Raw genomic sequence first — 21119 nt, forward strand, 5'->3', positions numbered from 1 at the left:
TAGCCTGTGGAACAGTGCCTGAGGCTGTACAACCGTGTTCCCAGCCCTTGAGGGATCGGCCTTTTTTTTTTTTTTTTAGGTATTTGCCATTTTTAACCAGGGGCCACCTTCCTCCACCAGGCTGGTTACTCATGACACAGTCCCCTCCCTAAAACCAACGCTGCTACTTCTTTGGCCTGAAGCAGCTAGAGATTAGAAGTTACTATCTGTACCCTTTTTCTGGACACCCACCAGAAGGGAGATAAGCCCAGGAGGTAGCCAGAACAAAAAAGTGATCCTGGAGCAGAGGTGGGGGCCACTTGAAGGCCCCAGGAAGAAGGAGGAAGGAAATGAGAGAAGAGTATTATGTCATATTAAATATTTATTGTTTTCTGCAGACTGACCTTGGAGTAACTCTCAAGCCAGGAGAGGTCTTGTTAGTGTTCAAGTTGCTGAGATCTTAGGTCAAAAAGCTACAGAAAAGAAATCACTGAGTGAAAGGGGGAAAAAAAAAAATCAATGACTTGCCTTGCCACCAATTCCAAGAGTTGAGGCGTTGCACCTGAGGCCATGGTGACAAGAGTTGAGACTGAAACAGTGAAGATTTTACTGGGGGAAGAGAACTTGGGTGTGGGGGAAGGGGTGGTGAAATCAGGGAAATGATAAAGGCTTTTGGAAGCCCAGGGGGAGTGGTCCTGGGAACCCGAAAACAAGGTGATCCAGCTTATTCTGATGAGGCAGGGTGAGGCATGTCAAGGACCTGGGAGGCAGGTGGACAACTGTTAAGGAAACCCCAGGTGAAGAAGAGTCTGGGATGAAGTACAGAAGTCCATGGAGAAGGCAGGTGGATCCCAGGTCTGGCACATCAAAAGTTGGGCTTGTGCTTCTTGAGCTCCACCATAAGGTGATGAATGTTGATAAGCTCCGCCCGGGCAGGGAGAGCTCGGAGCTGGGGCTGAGAGAGTACCCGGTGGAAGCGATGATAGAGCTGGATCAGCTGAGTCAAAGCTCCCTGGTCAGAGAAAGTCATGAAAGATCAGGCTGTGGGGTGGTGCTAGAGATGGCATCAGGAATCAGGCTAGGGCTCATCCAGAACTTTGGGCATGCTGGTAGTTGAAGGTCATGGGTCACCTGGATGATGCTGAGCCCAGAGAAAACAACTAATGATAGGGGTTGGAGGGAAGGGAGGCCTGGGAGCTGCAAGTTACCTGGATGATACTGGTTCCATTTCTGAAGTTGGTGAAACTCCGCATTACATCCTGACTCAGAGACTCCACTGATGATTTCCAGGAACTACCAAAGCCACGGATCAGTTGAGTAACCCGGGCTGATGGCAGGAGCAAAGAGAGAGGGTCTCAGAGAAGGACTTTGCTAGGTGATCTTTGACCCCTACGTCCTCCCCAAGGCACAGCCCTCTTCCACATCCAATCTCATTTTCCTGCTCTACCCCCTCCTCATGGAATCTGCCTCCTCTCATTTTTCTTTTCCACTCCCCTTACCACTAACTCCACCACCTGACCACATCATCTGCATACCTTCTTCCCCTCGAAGTCGCTCAGCCTGTCCACGTTCAATTAAAGCCTCGGCTTCCTTCACAAATGCCACCAGACCCCCAAAAGGGGGAGACAACAACTCTTCAATGAATTCCTGTAGAAATAAACACACACACATACACATAGTCAAGTGTCCTGGTATCAAGACATTTTCCCACTTCTGGCATCATGAGTGACTAGATCCTCAGAATATTGCCAGAGCAAATTACATACTTTAAGACACCAATGGTCCCAAAACACTAAACTTGAACTGGGGAGCAAAGCACAAGTAATTGGGATCAGAGCCAGAACCAGAGAGGTAGGCAGCTGGGAGAGGCAAGGCTGCCAGAAGACAAATGGCGATGGCAACTCTGCTATCTGGAATCTGAGCCTGATGCCAGACTCAAGTGGAGAAGCGGAGACTGGGCCTCTTGTGAGAGCCTCAAAGGGGTGCTGACATAAATCGAGGTGGATTATGTCTTTCAGTAATTTGCCTACTACAAACGCAGAGGCAAATCCTCTTGACAGAAAAATATCCTCAATCTCATTTTAGGCCCATATGACTCCCCCTGATTAAGACAGAGCAATGAACTCAAAGATCGTCAGACACATATGACAGGAAACTACCATGAGAAACAGTATAAACAATAAGCAATGGACTTAGACTACCAAAGACTGCCAACATCAGAACTGTCAGATACACAGCAGTTGTGAGTTCTGTATGAAACATTCAAAGAATTAAAAATATAGACACAAAGATGACGACTCAACAAGATGAGGAATGGACAGACTTGAAACAAAATGAAATTTTCAAGAGATGACTTAAAAATTAAAAGTCTTTAATTTTAAAAAGTCAACAGGTTATACAGAAGATTAGAAATACCTGAAGAATGATACAGCAAATTGAATTTTATAATTGAAGAAATGACTTAAAATGTAGCACAGATGAGATGGGAAATTTTGAGACATTGAGGGTTATGGAAATCTAGTTCATGGATGTAGGCAGTGATCACTGATGGCTACTGACAGAAAAGGAACCAAGAAACCATTATGTGCCCCCAATGGAAGTACATACTACTAGCTCTCAACTATTCTTGGGGGGGGGGGGGGGGGCAACTAACTGCAATCTGATTAAGACTTTTCATCTAACTACACATTTATGGAAAAAAAGAAAAAAGTCTAGCCATACCATGGAATGCAATCTGCAAAATCTAGACTGTATTCTGTTATTCTAACATGACAGATGACTCAGTTACTTGGTTTCTTCCACAGATAAATTGCAGAGGAGGGAAGCAAAGATGGAAGGGCACTCTATAGATCACAGAGACATATGTATGGACCATACATGGATGTTGATTTGAACTATAAAAACCATTTATGACTGAGAAAATCTGAACACTAGCTCTTTTAAGATCATTTTTTTAAAGTGTGATAATATATTGTGGGTTTTCTTTTTTTAAAGATTTTATTTATTCATGAGAGACACACAGAAAGAGAGAGGCAGAGACACAGGCAGAGGGAGAAGCAGGTTCCATGCAAAGAGCCTGACGTGGGACTCGATCCCAGGTCTCCAGGATCACACCCTGGGCTGAAGGCGGCGCTAAACTGCTGAGCCACTGGGGCTACCTATATTGTGTTTTTTAAAACACATCCTGACATAGATGAAATGATGATGTATAGGATTTAATTCAAAATAACCGGGGGTGGGGGGTGGCGTGGGGGAATCCCTGGGTAGCTCAGCGGTTTGGTGCCTGCCTTCAGTCCAGGCATAATCCTGGAGTCCAGGATCGAGTCCTATTTCGGGCTCCCTGCATGGAGCCTGATTCTCCCTCTGCCTATGTCTCTGCCTCTCTCTCTCTCTGTCTATCATGAATAAATAAATAAAATCTTTAAAAAACAAAAACAAAATAACTGGGGGGCAGGCACGGAAGGATGAGCAATGGGTGCTGATAGAAAGGAATAAAACTGTCCCCAAGTACTTACTGATTGGAGATCTGCGATGGTACTTGGGGCTGCAACCCCTGGGAGAGGACCCCAGAGGATCCACTATGCTATTAGTATGTGCATTTGAAATCTCCCAGAAAAAAAAGTTAAAATTGGGGTGCCTGGCTGGTTGAGTCAGTAGAGCATGTGACTCTTGATCTTGGGGTTGTGAGTTCAAGTCCCATGTTGGGTATAGAGATTGCTTAAAAATAAAATCTTTAGGGGTGCCTGGGTGGCTCAGCCAGTTAAGCATTTGTCTTTGGCTCAGGTCATAAATCTGAAGGTCCTAGGATTGAGCCCCGCACTGGGCTCCATAGTCAGCGGGGAGCCTGCTTCTCCCTCTCCATCTGCCACTCCCCCGGCTTGTGCTCTCTCACTGTCAAATAAATTCTTTTAAAAAAATAAAAATAAAAATAAATAACCTTTAGAAATTTTTTTAAAATGGCAGGGCTGAATGAAAGCAAGAAACGCAAGCTTGATAGTAAGATCTGGTAGGGTGAAAGTGAAACTTTTAAAACAATTTCCATTTAAAAATAAAATCTTTGGGGTACCTGAGAAGTTCAGTCAGGTGTTTGGCTCTTGATTTCAGCTCAGGTCATGATCTCGGGTTGTGGGATAAAGCCCCATGTTGGGGCTCAGTGCAGAGCCTGTTTGGGATTCTCTGTCCCTCTCCCTTTGCCCCTCCCTGCTCCCCGCCTCACCCCTACTTGAACATGCTCTCTCTAAAAAAAATAAAAATGAAAAAATCTTTTCTACTCTTCCCACCAAAAATCCACTTACATCACTGAAGAATGTCCAGTAATTAATAAGTAATTAATAAGAACAGATCTTTCTATAACTGAGGGATCTTCATTTGTAATGTCATTTTGAACAGAGATTAAATAACCAAATTCAACCTATTCCAGTTGCCCAAATGCAATAACCCACTTTTAACAATATAACAGTGGGGAGGCACAGGGAATATACTGCAAAAGGAAGTTCAGCTAAGAGAGATGAGCTGTCCTTTTTTGAGATGAGCTGTCCTAACACAGTAGCCATGACTCACATGTAGCTATCAATCACTTAAAATGTGGTTAGTTAGGGCACCTGGGTGGCTCAGTGGTTGAGCGTTTGCCTTTGGCTTGGGTCCTGATCCCGGGGTCCAGAGATCTAGTTCTGCATCGGGCTCCCCGCAGGGAACCTGCTTCTCCTTCTGCCTATGTCTCTGCCTCTCTCTGTGTCTCTCACGAATAAATAAATAAATAAAATCTTTATTTTTTTATTTTTTTTTTTAAGATTTTATTTATTCATGAGAGACAGAGAGAGAGAAAGGCAGAGACACAGGCCGAGGGAGAAGCAGGCTCCATGCAGGAAGCCTGATGTGGGACTCGATCCTGGGCCTCCAGAATCACGCCATGGGCCGAAGTCAGGCACTAGACCGCTGAGTCACCCAGGGATTCCCATAAATAAAATCTTAAAAACAAAAACAAAAACAAAAAAACCAATAGCATTTTTTTTTTTTTTTTAAGATTTCTCTATTCAGGGATCCCTGGGTGGCGCAGCGGTTTGGCGCCTGCCTTTGGCCCAGGGCGCGATCCTGGAGACCCGGGATCGAATCCCACATCAGGCTCCCGGTGCATGGAGCCTGCTTCTCCCTCCGCCTGTGTCTCTGCCTCTCTCTCTCTCTGTGACTATCATAAATAAATAAAAAAAAAAAAAAAAAAAAAAAAAAAAAAAAAGATTTCTCTATTCACGAGAGACACACAGAGAGAGAGGCAGAGGGAGAAGCAGGCTCCCCACAGGGAGCCTGAAGTGGGACTCGATCCTGGATCCTGGGATCACGCCCTGAGCCAAAGGCCAATGCTCAACCACTAGGCCACCCAGGCGTCCCCCAATAGCATTTCTATATGGCAGTTAAAACAACAAGAAAATTTCTTTCTAAAATTATACTATTTAAGTAACAACAGTTTATTTAAAGGACAAATTCTAAAAGAAAAGATCAAAAAGCCTAAACAATTAGAAAAAAAAAAATTATTCCTGGTAAGTCCTAGTACTCCTAGTAATTATCCCTGAATAAATGTGGATTTATTCCTACTAGGAATAACTACAGTAACAACTAGCACACTAGGGATTGAGAAGAATATTCTTGACCAGATAAAAGGCATCTACAAAAACACTCACAGCAGTGTTACTCCTAATGGGGAAATGAGGAAAGCATTCCCTTTAAAATCAGGAACAGGATAGGGGTTCTCACTATTACACTTCTATTCAACTGCTCAACATTGTCAGAGAGATCCTAGCCAGAACAGTAGTAGATCAAAGACGTAAGAAACTAAAGACAAAGGACTGGAGACTATACATTTACTCCTAGGAGGGTGAAATCTACATAATCTACATATTACATCTAACTAGGAATAACTCTGGCCAAAGATTTGCAATGTTTTTGTGTTGAACATTACAAAAGGTTGCAAGAAGATATTAAAGAATATCTTTAAAAATGGGAAGCCCAAGTTCATGGATGAGAAGTTTCAACATCATAAACTATCAATTCTTCAAAATTGATCCAAACTGATCAATGCAATTCCAATCAAAATCCTTAAAAGTTTTTTCAATGTGAAAACTTAACAGCTAACTATAAAATTTATATGAAAAAATCAAGAGGCCAATAATATTCAAGGTATTCCTGAAAAAGATAGAATTTGCATAATTATATAGCATAATGTTTGCATAGTTATAAAGCATTATAATTAAAACTGCACGACAGGTCAAATTAATCAATAGAATAGAACAGAGGGAAGACACATATATTTATAGTTTTGCTATGTGGCAGAAGCACACTGCAGATCAAGTAGAGAAAGGGATTTTCCATAAGGGCTTCTGGGCCCATCGTTATCTATATTAAAACATTAAATTAGGTTCTACCTCACATCATACACAAAATCAATTCCAGGTAAATTTAGAGCTTAAACATAAAAAGCAAGATTCTACAACATTAAGAAGATTAAGAAGAAGATTAAGATTCTACAACATTAAGAAGAAAATGTAGTATAATGTTTTTCTGATGTTAGGATGATATGAGATTTTTCTTTTTTCTTTTTAAAGATTTTATTTTATTTATTTATGAGAGACACACAGAGAGAGGCAGAGACACAGGCAGAGGGAGAAGCAGGCTCCATGCAGGGAGCCCAACGCAGGACTTGATCCCGGGACTCCAGGATCACGCCCTGGGCTGAAGGCAGGCGCTAAACCACTGAGCCACCCAGGCGTCCCTGAGATTTATTTTTTAAGATTTTATTTATTTATTTATTTGACAGACAGTGAGTGAGAGAGAGAAGAGAGTGCATCAGCATGGGCAAGGGGCAGAGAGAGGAGAAGCAGGCTCCCCACTGAGCAGGGAGCCCAATGTGGGGCTGGATCCCAGGACCCTGAGATCATGACCTGAGCCAAAGGCAGACGCTTTACTGACTGAGTCCCCCAAAAGCCCAATATGAGATTTCTTAAATGAGACAGAAAAATCAAGAAAAAAATCAATAAAGCCAATCACATTAAAATTAAGAATTTGTCCATCATGAGACAACATAAATAAAAGTAAAAAATAAAGCTCTGAAATATATCTGCAACCTATACAACCAAAAAATTGGTTTCATAAATATATTTTAAAAATCGTATAAATCAAAAAGAAATACACAACCCAATTTTAAAAAGGCCAAATGCTACAACAAATATTTTATGGAAAAGAGAACTTTGTATAACTACTTAACATTTGAAATGATGCTCAATTTCAATAGTAATCAGAAAAATGCATATAAAGACCCCTAAGGAGATACCTATACCAGAATGGCAAAGATAGTTTGGTAATACCATGTGTTGTAGAAAATATAGCTCAATGAGAATTCTTACACATTGCCAGTAAAGAAAAAACTAGTATACCACTTAGGAAAACTATATGGCACTGTCTCATGAGGTTGAATGCTGGCAAACCCTACAAGCAACAAGCCAAGGCCTACTTCCAAGAGAAACTTTTATAAAACTTCTCTCCATCTACATGCACTAAAAAACGTAACTGTTCATAAAACAACTCTCACAGTGGCAAAAAAACTAGAAATAATCCCAAGGTCCACTTGCAGGAAAAAATGTTACATTCACACAATATAAAATTATATAAAGTAAAAAAGAAAAAGCTGTAGCTATATGTCATAATATGACAATGTTGGAAAAATTATGCATGAAAAAAATCCTGTGATTGCTTTTATGTCACTCAAGAATAAAAATAAAAATAAAAATAAAAATAAAAATAAAAATAATAATATAATAAAGGTGGGGAGGTACCTGGCTGGCTCAGCAGATAGAGCCCACAATTCTGGATCACGGGGTCATGAGTTTGAGCCCCATGTTGGGCATGGAGACTACTTAAAAAAAGAAAATAAATAAAAAATAAAAACGTTAGAAATAAATAAGTACAACTAAGTTAATTAGTTGCCATACTTACAGCTATATTTTTGAAAGCAAGAGCATGGTAAACACAATACTTAGGTCAAGAAGAGACTTAAAAGTGTGATGGGCAAGGAAATGGGCTGAGGAAGAATTCATTGTTTAATGCTGGTTATCGTCAAGGTAGGTGAAGGCTTCAGGGGTGTGTGTATCGTTAAAAAAAACACAAAAGGAAAGGAAACCAGTAGTTCCAATTCTGGGTACATGAAGCCCTTTACCTGCCACTCCCTAAACACACTCACACAGAGAACAGAAAATAGCACACGAGACTCTCCCTCTCTTCTTCCCCACCCCCCTACCTGTGTCCGAGCATTGAGCAGCTGCTGGAAACTCTCAACCTCTTTGCTGTCATCTGCAGCCCGCTCCTAAGGGAAGACAAAGGGAAATCTCAAGCGTGGGAGAAGCAGCCCTTGATTTCAGGATATCCCCTTCCTTCCACATTTACTGTACTTGGCCAGGCAATGCGCCAGATGCCAAGAATAACTTATGGAACAAGACCAAGCTCTGTCCTCACAGAGCAAACAGAGCAGTGGGGGAGGCCAAACCCTCTGGGTAGGGAGGAAGAGAGAAACAGTGTCTGTACCATTAGCACGCCCAGCATCATGTCATAGTTGTTGATCAAAAACACAAGTTGCTCCTTCCTTGAGGAGAACTCAGCTGCCACTCGGAGGACAAAATTTTCCACTTCCACCTGGAAAAGCCAGAAGGAAGAGGTGACATGAGAAGGTGAGGGCACACAGTGCTCCTCACACTGCAGGCCACTGAGGCAGCCCAGCCACTGGGAAGTCTCTCCTGCCCACCCTCACCTGTAGCTGTCCTAGCAGCTGCATTGTCCGTTCATTGGGAACTGTCTGATTGATGCTGACAAGAGCAGACGAGAACTCTGCATATCGGCGCGTGATCTTGGGAAAAGAAAAGTGGTAATAAAATCACACCAACCCCCTGACCCAACCAAAGCAATCTCGCGAGTCCCTAGGAGCTGGCCCATCAACCTCTGTGACTCCCACCCCCAATCACTATAATCAATGATGCCAAATTCACCCTGAATTCACATACTCCTAGACTGCCCCACACACAGAGTGTGCCCCAATATCCAGCCAGGCCCACAACACAACTGGGAACCCGACCAACCCCCATAGTGAAGCTAGAGCCCTGCCTTTTGGGAACCCCTTTGTTACCCTTGCCCTCTCTCACATAGTGGGGCCGAGTATCCAGCCCCCCTAGGCGCTGAGGGTCAGTGCTTCGGACACTCTGGACATTCATCTCCAGGATCAGCTCAAACCGTGGCCACAGCAAGGCAAGCACTTGCTCCCAGTACCTGCAGACTTAATCAGAATCAGAGATCAGCTGACAAGAAATGTGATGGTCGTGATGAGCACTAGGTGATAGATGCAACTGTTGAATCACTATTATCATACACCTGAAACTAAGAGGACACTGTATGTTCACTAACCGGAATTAAAATAAAAATTTAAAAGGCCAAAAAGAAATCTGGGAGGACGGAGGTAGGGTTTCTGTGGGGGAACCCAGCTGATGGCTGATGGAGGTTGGACTAGTATGAATGGTGAGGCAGATAGCAGTACTGTCCCCAGGCAGATGAACGGGAGTAAGAGTCGGGTGTCAGGTCAGCAGCAGCCCAATGGTCAGAACAGGACCATGTAAAGCCAAGGGTTCAAGAGCAATGGGGCATCAAGGACCAGAACTCAGTGACCTGTCCAGGGCAGGAACATCCCTCTTCGCTGCAATGTTACGGAACCGGAGGACGATGTGGATACAGAGAAAAACAGCAATGGCATCATAGCAGTCCGTGAGATAGGACTCCAGGTGTTTCTATGATTCAGGGATAGAAGAATTGGAAAAGAGCGTTCATTATTCTGTCATTCCTAGTGGCTACAGACAAATGCACGTACTCCTCTAGGAATGCAGCCCTGGGAGCGAGGGTAGGGAGCTCTCAGGAAATGCCTCCTCCTTCCCTGTCCACTAGCCCCTCAGGTGGTCCTGCTGCCTTGCCCATCAGGATTTAAGATCACGAGCCCATCACAGCAGAATTCAGGGCTGAGCACCATTTCAGGTACCCCTCCATTTTCAGATGCTACTGCCTGGCTATGGGTCAGTAGTAGGGGTACCTCAGGGACCCCAAGCTTTGAGGGTTTCATATGCTCTGTGAGTACAAGGCTTAGACATTTTAGAATTAGGGGGGGCCTGGTTTCAGTATTACCAGAGCTATGACCCTCTACAGTGCTGCAGAGGACTGAGGACAAAGGGGTCTAAGAGCACAGGAGCTGGGGATCTTACCAGGGTCATGCCAAGGGTGCGACCCATGACAGCATGGAAGAGATCATGTGCAGCCGAGCCGGATACAACAAAGAATTCGCAGATGAAAAGATATTCACGGCAAGAATTGTCTAGGAGGGCGTAGTGCTGGCTGCGGAAGAGGGCCTCAAATGGATACTAGGATGGGAGAGGTGAAGAAGAGGGACAGAAGGGATGGACCCCAATGCTGACTCTCCATAGATATTGCTGGAAAATCAGCAAGCCTGGGTAACGAGAGCTCAGGTCTTTCCCATCTAACCCAAGTGCAGGCTGTGAAGGAGCATCCTGAATGGGTACTGAAAGGGGTAGAGGGACGAGGGGCTCAAGAGAAGAACCCACCCCCACCTGCTGTTATTGTACCACCCAACTCTACAACCTACCCCAAGATGTTCCCTTCAGCCAATCTCTCTCTATATATGTCTTGAAGTCAATGGTCTCAACCCTCTTCACATCACAGAACACTTGGGTGACCCAAGGTCACTCCCCGTTCTAAGGGGATTGATACAGGGGACTGCAGGGTGGGAAGCTTTGCCCCGAGGTCTGGCCTCTCCTACCCATGCCCAGCACACCCTCATGACTGACTCTCATCCCTTCTCCTACCCTCTGTTCTCCCCGCTGGGCAGTGTGGGGCACCAGGATGGGGGCCTCCAGTTCGGTGGGGGAGATGACAGAGCCACGGGTCCCCAGGGTGAAGATGGTGTTCCTGCTGCGGAGGGAAGGCTTTGAGAAGAATCGTAAAGGATCAGAGTCAGGGAAAACAACTAGATCACAATGGTGACAGACTCAGAGGCTCATTACCTCCAGGGACCGCAGGCAGCCAGACATAGCCTAGATGTCCCTCCTTCCCAGTACCTTGGCCCCACTTCATCTGACACCCGGGAATGGGCTTCAGAGAACTCCTACCCTCCCTGCCATCACATGTAGAACTATGTGTCAAAAGGATGCATGCCTTTTTCGGGCGGCGGGGGGGCGGGGGGGATAGCCATTATCACATTCTCAAAGGTTTTGGTCCCAGAGAAAAAGACAAGAAGCAGTGCCTTTGAGGCACTGTCACTATCAAGGCCTACTACGTGGGTTCCTCAGTTCTAGGATATCTTTCTTTGCTGTGTCTTCCACACCCATTAGATCATCCTTCTCGGCAACTTCCTCATACTAAGAAAAAAAGAGAAAAGGGAACCAGTAAGCATCTCCTCCCCTGTTGTGATAAAACAATTTTTCCCCACTGTCCAGCCCTGCCTGGGGGTGGCCCCTCTTCCCCAATCCTAGCCATGCCTCCCTCCTTGGCCTCACCTGCACTTTCATGAGCCGCCCTAGGTAAGAGCGATAGTAAGACAGGTAGATCTTGCTCAGCGTTTCCACATACTCATCCCTGATCTCCTTTGCCGTTGCCCGTTCATTGCCCAGCAGAAACTGGTAGAAGAACCTGGAGGGGCAGGGACAAGTCAGTCTCCCCACCTTCCCCAAAAAGCAGACTCCTCACCAGGCTGAGCCCTTCCTTTGGGCAGTGACCTGTACTTGAGCAGGGCCGTCTGGGGGATCTGATAGTTGGTCATTGGTTTTCTGAAGGAATAAATCTTCTGAAGGATGAACTCTCGGATCTTCGTCACCGCCTGGACATGGGGGGAGGAAACAAACACAGGGCATGAAGCTGCAACCTTATGACTGTTGTGGAAATGGTGGGGGGAGGGTCACATTTCAAATACAGGAGGATAGAGGTTGGAGAAGACCTCATCAGTATTTCTGAAAGTTTTCAGGGGAACCCAGAGATGTGAAGATGAGCTCTGCCAGTAAAGGCAGGATGAAATTCTTGGGGATGGGCTACAGTGAGCGCTGCTGGGGAAACCCAGGTTGAAGGTGTCAGGGAGGCTGGTTCTAGTAATCCTGGGGGTATCATCCCCATCCCTCACCTTTACCCGTAGCCGGTCAAGTATGCCTCTGACATCAGCACAAGCTGCTGTGCCTCTAGCCTCCTGCTCTCGGACTGCAGCCGCCTTGGCATCCAGTTCCTGCAGCTGCTCCAGGAACCTGGGCTCTGTCACTGGTGCCTCCAGAATTGCCCTGGGTAGCAGGGACAGGTGGAAGGGGTTAGGAGGGAGACCCAGACATCACTAGGTCCCAAACTATATTCCTTACATCCAGCCTGTCACCTCTCCCTTCACACGCTGAGTCACATAGTCAGGATACATGTACAAAGTCTCCTGTTCCTGGAACCTCCCCCAATCCCACGTCCATAAAGCCTTAAACCTCCCAACTAAATGCCTGACCCTGGATCATTCCTAATCTTTGATGCCTAAAGCATGCATCAAGGTTGAGTTGTCAACCACCCATCAGTTTCTGGAAGGCGCTTGAAGAGCTGAGGCCAGGAGACCCATGTGGTAAGTAGGGTAGGTCATCCTAGACCATCTACCTGCTACAGACATTATAACTCTTCAAACTGGCAACTTACATGATCAGAGCAGAGGGCACTATCAGACCATCGACAAGTTCCCCAAGTTTTCCCCGAACTGCCTGGCGGTTTCGAAGCCGAATATTCATGGCTCCTGACTGTTCCTGCAGTGTCCGGATCTCAGAGCTAATAGAGCTGAGGTCACTCTGAAAAGCTCCCAACATCTGCTCCATGCGCTGGGGGGAGGACAGAAGATGTTGTTGGAGTACCAAAGCGTTGGCAAGGGACAAATGGGCCACCTAAGTTTATTGGTAAAGTCTTCAGTATCAGTCCTCGAAGGTAGGTGATGAGGTAAGAAGTATCCAAAAGGTCACTGGCAAATAACATTAGTTATGGCAGTAGCAACAAAAAGGTCTGCTAAGGTCATCCTGAACGTAAATCTAACTATCCCCACCTGAGGATGATGACTTAAAGAACAACACCAGACCATGATCTGGTTCAGGGTTAAGAGGGATCACAGGTCAGGGTTACTAACCTCAAGAACAGCATCGCAGGCTGTGATCTGGTTGTGGAGAGACGCTATGTTCTCACTCTCCTGGATATCTAATCCACAAAAAGTCAAGGGGCCTCACCATAAAGCTGGAGATTCTCAGACCTGTGGGACTATTCCCATTTTTCCCAGAGATGACAGAACCCGCCATGAGAAGATGTCAGCCCTTGCTGGGCTGCATGCACCATGCTCCGCAAAATCTCTATTTTAATAACATCACCCTTTTTCTCTACTGGAGGATACAATCTCGAATGGATTTCTGCTCAATCTGCTGTAGTTCCAGCTCAACCTGCTTTGAATAGTGACGGAGATCCACACCCTAGGGGAACATTAACACGACAGGTTAAGAGGAAGTGGCAGTGAAGAGACCCTAGAAAGAATCAATAAAGGACTAGAAGGTGAGACACCAGGGTGATGTTGTAAGAGTGAGAGACTGTCCTTTTTTTTCTTCTTTGAGGGGAGGGTAAGAGGAGGGATAAATCAGTACAGCAGAAAGCCTCACCGTTTTAAGAGCTTCCTTTACTAACTCATCCTCCAGATTTGCCTGAATGTGAACTAGAAATAGAAATTTATCATAAGGGTCCAGCTCCCGCAAACGAACATCTGTACACCATTCCCCACCTTATTACTTCCAGCACCCATACCTCTTGGATCACAAGCAGTCTGCATCCACCTCATGCCATCACTTACCATCCACTTCATCCAGAATAAATTCATCAGAGGAGATGTCCAATTCTCCAAGTGGCAATGGCTCCTGAAGACCAGGGCCACCCCCCTGGAGAGGGACAAGTCAACAGGAAAGGGCACAGGAAGAGAGAGAGAGAACAAATATAACGGGATAATCCACAGACCTTCAAGGTTTGGGGAAGGTGGGGCTGGGCTGGGTTTTTACTGGGAAGCCATGGGCACTGGGTCAAAAAATTCCAAAAGTCTCACACTGTCCCCAATCTGCTATTTGGGGCTCCTAGGTAGGGAATATAACAAAAAGACTCAAAAGCCACCACAAGAGTAAAGGAGGAGTTGCAGAGGACAGGGCAAAACTTACAGTTGAGTTAGGATCCCCAGACTCCTGCTATCTTAGGTGTTCTATCACAATCCCTGTGGGGATCACCTGCCCTTCTAGAAATGTCAGCTAACAGTGTTTACCTGTGGGCCAGGTGCCATTTTTCATACATTCATTCATTTCATCATAACCAACAATTTCTACGGTGAAGTCTTATCATTTCCTTCACCTTATACGTGGGGAAAGTATAACACAGAGAAACTGATTAACCCGCCCAACGACACACAGCGTGCAAGAGGCAAAGCTGGAATTAGAACCCAGGCGATCTGACTATAGTCACGTTCTTAACCTTTACACTATACTGCCGCTGTATTCTGCCCTCAGATCTGGAAGTTAACTGAAATTCTGCCACTGGCACCTGAGTCGGCCATTCTGACTCCAGTGCAGACTCAGACCCGACTCCAAGGACGGATACGGAAAAACACACAGGAAGCATCACCGTTAACAGCCGCTCGCCCACTCTTCTGCCTAAACCCAGCCCAGGCCCTTCTGACGCGAAGACCCCCGGACAAGAAAGACTCCGGAGAGAAAGAGTCCCACGTCCGCACCAGCGGGCCCTCCTCCTCCTCCATATCCGAGGTCCCGGCTCTCAGCAGCAGCTCTCGCGCAGCCGCCGCCATGGTCGCAGCAGCTGCCATTCTGCGCAGCCTCACTTCCGGCAGCTGTCCAGTCGCCGTAGGTCCGCCCTTGGGGTGGACCTACAAATCCTAGAGGGTCTTGCAGAGAGCAAAATCGTTCCCAGATATTTGAATTAAGTTGTTGGACTCCAGCCTTCCCCTTTCAGCCCTAACCACTTGACACAACTGCAAATGGGAACTGGATATCTGAAGCACAATCTCACCCCGGAACCTTTGCTGCTCTCCCTCTTAAGGACTTTACGAACATGTAAAGAGAGGCCGCACCGGAAGTTGTGGTAAAGAAGAGCGATTCTCATAGTTGAATTAGTTCTGGCACCAGCGGCTTCCGGAAGCGCTTCTGCGTGATCGCTCCGCCTCTTCCGCTGATAGCTATATATGCCTAGTATGTCACTTCCGCTCTCTCTTCCACGGGAGGCCTGCACGCCGCTGCAGAGGCCGCTGCCATGGTAAGAGTGGATTTCATGCGGGGATCCGGCGACATCGGAACCGGGACACGGAAAGTCTGCTGTTAGGGAGCAGAAAACGCCCTGTTTTAGGGGTTAGCAACTTTCTGTGTGAATCTTTGGAGCGCACCCCTGGGAAGGAATGACTGAGGACTTCCAGTTCTGTGGAGTAGGCCAGAGGAAGAGTCACTCGAGACCGGCGAAAAGGCTTGGGCGTGAATGGGGACCTGAGGTCTCCGCCTCTCAGTGTACTTTTGGGAACGGGCAGAAGATTTGCCCCCTCCCAGAGGTTGCGTTTTCCCGAGCTTGAACACTTAAGGTTTTGCGAGCAGGACTGAAGGGGGGAGGGTTGTTGCTCCCGGTGTGACAACCCGGACGTTCTTGACGTTACTGTTTGATGGTGGTTGACGGTGTCCTGTTTCTCCCCCCTATCTCTGCCAGTCTCTAGTGATCCCTGAGAAGTTCCAGCACATTTTGCGAGTACTCAACACCAATATCGATGGGCGGCGGAAAATAGCCTTTGCCATCACAGCAATTAAGGTAAGGTAGGGTAAGGAACGGAACCTGTAAATGAGACAGGATAGCTGTAAGTGAGGAAGGGTCCAGGAGACCTGTCACAACCAGATCACCTTAGCTGCTGGGTAAACTAAAGAACGGTTAAAAGAGTGACTAGTCCCCTGGTCTCTTACATCATTTCCACCAAAAGGTAAGTAATGAAAGCCAGAGAAGAGTCGCACATCAAGTCAAGATACTCTGGATGGGGAGTGGGTTCCCTCGGCTTCTAGAATTCACTAAAATTTTGTTGGACCGTCACCTGTTATCCTGTGAAGTTCATTCTAGGTTTGGTTTCTGCTCCTGCTCCCCACTGCAGAGCATCGTGACAGCTACCCTTCCTGTGATCTACATGCCCTAGAAATTTTGTAATCATACATGGTGGGTAGTCGAAATGCCAACAAACTCCCAAGTGTGAAGAAACCTATAGTTGGGAAGTGGGAGGAGTATCATTATATCGTGAGTAGAGTATTTATTCCAATGTCAGAGGTGAATACAATGCATTTCCCATTTCTACCTCATAGGAACCATCAGTATTTGGCTCATATTATGCCTTAGGTCGCTGAGCATAAGTTTGGGTGTTTTCTTTCACCGACCTAATGAACTGGCCTTGGGGTCATTCCATCGTTTTGTTTTGTTTTTGTTAGTATGTGTAATTGTGGATATGGTTGAATGTGGTTTTGCCAGTGTGTGGACACCGTGGGAGCAGGGATAGACAGGTATAGAACTGTGAACAAAACAGGGTAGTCCTATTTTGTTCACAGTTCCCAGCTCCTGGTGCATAATAGGTGCTCGTGAAACGTTAGAAATGGATCCAGGGATGCTGTAGCCTTGTTTCAAAGAATTTAAAGGAAACCTAAGTATTAGATAACTTGACCAATCAAAGCTATATGTTCTAGCTTTGGTTCATAAGATTCCTCAGATTTCTTTGGTTCTTTTGTTTTATTGCAGGAAGTACAATTTTCACTTGTTCTTAATTGGCAAATAAGATTGCTTTTTTCTGTTTTTTGAAACTAGTAAGGCAATATAAGATATACTAGTACTTTTAAAGATTGCTATGAGGCTTAAATGGGATAGTGAATAGACATGCATATCTCAGGTCTATATAGTAGGTTCAGTTCTAGGCAATAAAGTGGGTCAAATATTTTGGTTTCCGGTGCATATGCAAGTTATATTTACTCTAGTCAGTATTTCAGTATTGAATGTGTAGTAATGCATTGTCTTTTAAAAGCACATGCTTTAATTTAAAAATACTTTATTGCTAAAAAATGCATATTATTGTGAGCTTTCAAGGAGCCATGATCACAAGTCACTATAACATAAAATAATTAAAAGGTTTGAAATAACGTGAGAATTCCCAGAGTGTGCCATGAGCACATAGTGAGCAAATGCTGTTGGAAAAATGGCACTGAGACTTGACACAGGATTTGCCACAAGCCTTCAGTTTGTAAACAAAACCAGGGTATCTGCACAGCGTCCTTAAACAAGGTGTGCCTGTATTGAAGATGGTTGCAGTTAATGGGATGCTTGTGTTAAACCCTTTCTCTGTTTCTGAAAATTAATTGGATTTGTATTTACTTTCATTAAATGTCATAGCCTTTGTAATCCACTTAAAACAATTTAATCAAAGGATTTTAAGGTACTTTATGAACTTTGTAATAAGTCTCTTAGGGATCCCAATGCTTATCACTGGGAAAGGTTATCCCTAGAGATAGATTATACAGAGATTATTGCTGATTGTGTGGAGAGCCAGCAAATTGAAGTAGCTCTTCCTCTGATGATAGAACTGAAGCTGGAACAGGAGGGGGTCTTTTTTTTTTTTTTTCCTTTGTTAAGGATCCAGAAAGGAGGAGGGGTAATACTTGGAAACTGGAACAAAGTGCAGTATGGGGAGCTGGGGATGGAGAGAGATTCCTCAAAAGATGTGGTTAAAGAGTGGTAAGCAAGATTAATTGCCTAGGGAAGGATGAAGAATGGAGTGGAAGTTGACAGTAAGTAGAAGAAAATGAGAGAGAATACAGATCCTGTTAAGATTATTTTATCCTGTGATCCCTTCCTAATTGTTTTGTTTCTACTTGTAGACTTTTCATTCGCTATGGCTATTTAAGGTTGGCTGGTCTTCTGCCCTTCTCTAAATCAGGGTGACACTGCCATCTATGGGTTATTTGGAAACCTGGGAGGAAGAGGTTGGAGTTGGGCATAAGAGAGATGGTCCCCTGAGTATACTTCCCCTTCTGGATGGAGGAAACAGGTGGTCCCCTTGGAAAAGGGATCTAATTTAGAAAGTTGGCAAGTCGGTATCAGTCAGCAAACAATGCTATCAAAAATCTTAGTCACTTAGGGTGGCTCTGTCAGTTAAGCATCTGTCTCTTCATTTTAGCTCAGGTCTTAATCTCAGAGTCAGTGCCTCTCTCCCGTTGGGCTCCATGCTGGGCATGGAGCCTACTTTTTTTTTTTTTTTTTTAAGTAGTTTACAGCAACTTTTTAAAAACTTTATTATGGAAAAATTAAAACATTTGAAAGTAGAGGGAAGAAAATTAAATTAGCCCCTATGAATATCACCTAGCTAAAAACTTGCAATCTTGTTTCATCTATATTCACTATCATTTAAAAGTAAATCTCAGGGCCACCTGGGTAGCTCAGAGGTTGAGCATCTGCCTTTGGCTTGGGTTCTGATCGCAGAGTGCTGGGATTGAGTCCCACATCCGGTTCCCTGCAGGGAGCCTGGTTCTGTCTCATGAATAAATAAAAGTCTTTTTAAAAGAAAGTCTAAATCTCAGACATACTATTTTATCTATAAACTCTAATGTTGTTTTTGGGTTTCAGGGTTTTGTTTTTAAGATTTGAGAGAGAGTATATGTGTGAGCAGAGGGACAGAGGAAGAAAGAATCCGAATGCTGAAGAAAACCCAGCATGAAGCTCAATCTCAAAATCCTGAGATCATGACCTGAGCTGAAATCACGAGTAGGACACTTAACTGAATAAACTACCCACGTGTCCAAGACCTAATCTCTTCTGAATCAACCTGTAATTTGATTTTCTAGGTCACTTTTTTTTTTTTTTTTTTAAGATTTTTATTTGAGTGGTGGGGAGGGGGAAAAGCAGATTGACCACTGAGCAGGGAGTCCTGCATGGCCCTAATCCTAGGACCATGAGATCATGACCTGAACTGAAAGGCAGATGCTTAACCAACCCAGGTGCCCCCTAGGTCACTTTTTACACAGAGGAAATATCTCCATTTCTTGAGGCTGCTAAAACAAGTTACCACAGACTTGTTGGTTTAAAACAACAAAAACTACCATAGTTCTGGATGCCAAACATACAAAATCAAAGTGTCAGCAAGGCCATGCTCTTCCGGGAATCCTATGTTCTGGTGGTTGTCACCCAAGGTTATCCCTTGCCGATCCTTTTGTTAGCTGCATCATTTCTCCTATCACATGGCCTTCTTCCACTTTGTGTCCTCTCCTTTTAAAAAGATACCAGATACTGGATTCGGGGCCTGTCATAATCCAGTGTAACCTCACTGTAACTAATTATATTTGCAATGGCCCTATTTCCAATTAAGGTCACATCCTGGGATTCTAGATGGACCTGTTGGGGTAGGTGGGCAGTACTATTCAACCCGGCACATCATTCTTCACAATTCATGTGTGTTTGCTTCATGAGTTCAGGTGGCAAGAAGAACCGGTATTGGTGCTGACAGTGCCACCAGTTTAAGCATTAGTTCCTTTTCAGTTTCATTTGGGCACTTAGCTCCCTTTTCCCTGGTCATCTCCGGACACTGACAAAATCAAGTTTGTGATCTTGGAAAACTGTTCATGGTGGCGATGGGGTGATCTGCCCAAAGAATTATGACCTTTACAGACCCAGAGCACCACATCAGTTTTGAGATGGTACCCATCAGTTTTGAGAGCCAAGCCCTTTGTCCTCCACAATGCAGAGACTAGAAGATACTGTACTGTTCTTAGGTGTTGTTGCAAGTGTCTTTAACAGTCAACATCTGATGGCTATATATGCTGAGCAGTGTGAAAAAAGATTCCTTTTTTTTGCCAGACCTACCCCTGAAAAAGTATTTAATCGTTAGATTCTGTATTTAGAAAAGTATCACACTGGGTGGTTGCAGGCCCTACCTTTGTGTCCTCTTTGAATAGTGGGGCTATAAAGGGAACCAAAAATCAGACTCAACCCCAATTCCAAAACCTCCACAGGGTGTGGGGCGAAGATATGCTCATGTGGTATTGAGGAAAGCAGACATTGATCTCACCAAGAGAGCAGGAGAGCTCACCGAGGATGAGGTGAGGAGGGAGGGCGGGTTGGGTTGGGGCCTGCCTTGGAAGGGAAGCCTTCTGTACCTGACTTTTGTCCTGCCTGCCAGGTGGAACGTGTGATCACTATTATGCAGAATCCACGCCAGTATAAGATCCCTGACTGGTTTTTGAACAGACAAAAGGATGTAAAGGATGGAAAGTACAGCCAGGTGTGTATTAAGATGGGAGAGATAAGAGGCAGGCAGGGTGTGTCTAGTCAGAATTACTAGGACGTCAGAGGATAAAACATTCTTCATCCCCTCTTCCAAATCCAGGTCCTGGCCAATGGTCTGGACAACAAACTTCGTGAAGACCTGGAGAGACTGAAGAAGATTCGAGCCCACAGGGGGCTGCGCCACTTTTGGGGGTGAGTGGGAGTCCCTCCCTGCCCCTAGGCTCCCAGAGCTTTGCCATGCTCTGCCTCCTTCCTTCGCATTGTGTATAACCTGTGACCCTTCTGTCTTCTCACCTGCAGACTTCGTGTCCGAGGCCAGCACACCAAGACCACAGGGCGCCGTGGTCGCACCGTGGGTGTGTCCAAGAAGAAATAAACCTGTAGGCCTTGTCTGTTAATAAATCGTTTATACACCTAAGGCTTCCTTCTGTTTCTCTTCTTTCTCCGAGGGGCGGGGGGCTATCAAACCGGGCCCTGTGGCTGTTTGTCTTCTTGTGGCGTGGCCTCATTAAGCTGCCCCGGGTCTGGGCTGAAGCAGTGGCATCGCCACTCGCCGCCCTACCTGAAGCGACCCTGTGGCGCCTGCCCACTAACGTTAGAGGTAAATTAAAAATCACTCGACCTTGAGGGTGACCCCAAGCCCGTTTGTAGAAACGGAGGTCCCCAGGGGTTTGCGCAGCGGCGTGGCAGGCGTGTCTACCCTGAGCACTGGATGGCCTGGGGGGTAT

General features: G+C 45.4%; 2 protein-coding genes across 3 annotated transcripts; one reads left to right on the forward strand and one right to left on the reverse strand.

Annotated features, from left to right (window-relative positions):
* Nucleotides 1-343: 343 nt before the first annotated feature.
* On the reverse strand, nucleotides 344-15320 carry VPS52 (VPS52 subunit of GARP complex). Of its 2 annotated transcripts, none has more exons than XM_025990695.2 (20): nucleotides 14825-15320; nucleotides 13904-13988; nucleotides 13716-13768; nucleotides 13457-13532; nucleotides 13199-13266; nucleotides 12724-12899; nucleotides 12185-12335; nucleotides 11787-11887; nucleotides 11568-11700; nucleotides 11372-11429; nucleotides 10878-11011; nucleotides 10260-10415; nucleotides 9676-9794; nucleotides 9159-9282; nucleotides 8771-8866; nucleotides 8548-8655; nucleotides 8264-8329; nucleotides 1515-1626; nucleotides 1188-1306; nucleotides 344-991 (listed from the first exon to the last, which is right to left on the reverse strand). In XM_025990695.2, the coding sequence occupies exons 1-20, from the start codon at nucleotides 14912-14914 to the stop codon at nucleotides 845-847; spliced, it is 2172 nt and encodes a 723-aa protein (XP_025846480.1). In that variant the 5' UTR covers nucleotides 14915-15320; the 3' UTR covers nucleotides 344-844. The 2 variants fall into 2 exon arrangements, with proteins under 2 accessions (XP_025846480.1, XP_025846481.1); XM_025990696.2 differs by having other exon boundaries at nucleotides 14716-14888.
* On the forward strand, nucleotides 15229-20809 carry RPS18 (ribosomal protein S18). Its single transcript, XM_025990702.2, has 6 exons — nucleotides 15229-15360; nucleotides 15799-15897; nucleotides 20118-20204; nucleotides 20285-20386; nucleotides 20492-20583; nucleotides 20692-20809. Exons 1-6 carry the CDS (start codon nucleotides 15358-15360, stop codon nucleotides 20765-20767), a joined length of 459 nt encoding a protein of 152 aa, XP_025846487.1. The 5' UTR covers nucleotides 15229-15357; the 3' UTR covers nucleotides 20768-20809.
* Nucleotides 20810-21119: the final 310 nt, after the last annotated feature.

This window comes from Vulpes vulpes, chromosome 1 (genome assembly GCF_048418805.1).
Source record: "Vulpes vulpes isolate BD-2025 chromosome 1, VulVul3, whole genome shotgun sequence".
Classification (NCBI taxonomy): Eukaryota; Metazoa; Chordata; class Mammalia; order Carnivora; family Canidae; genus Vulpes; species Vulpes vulpes.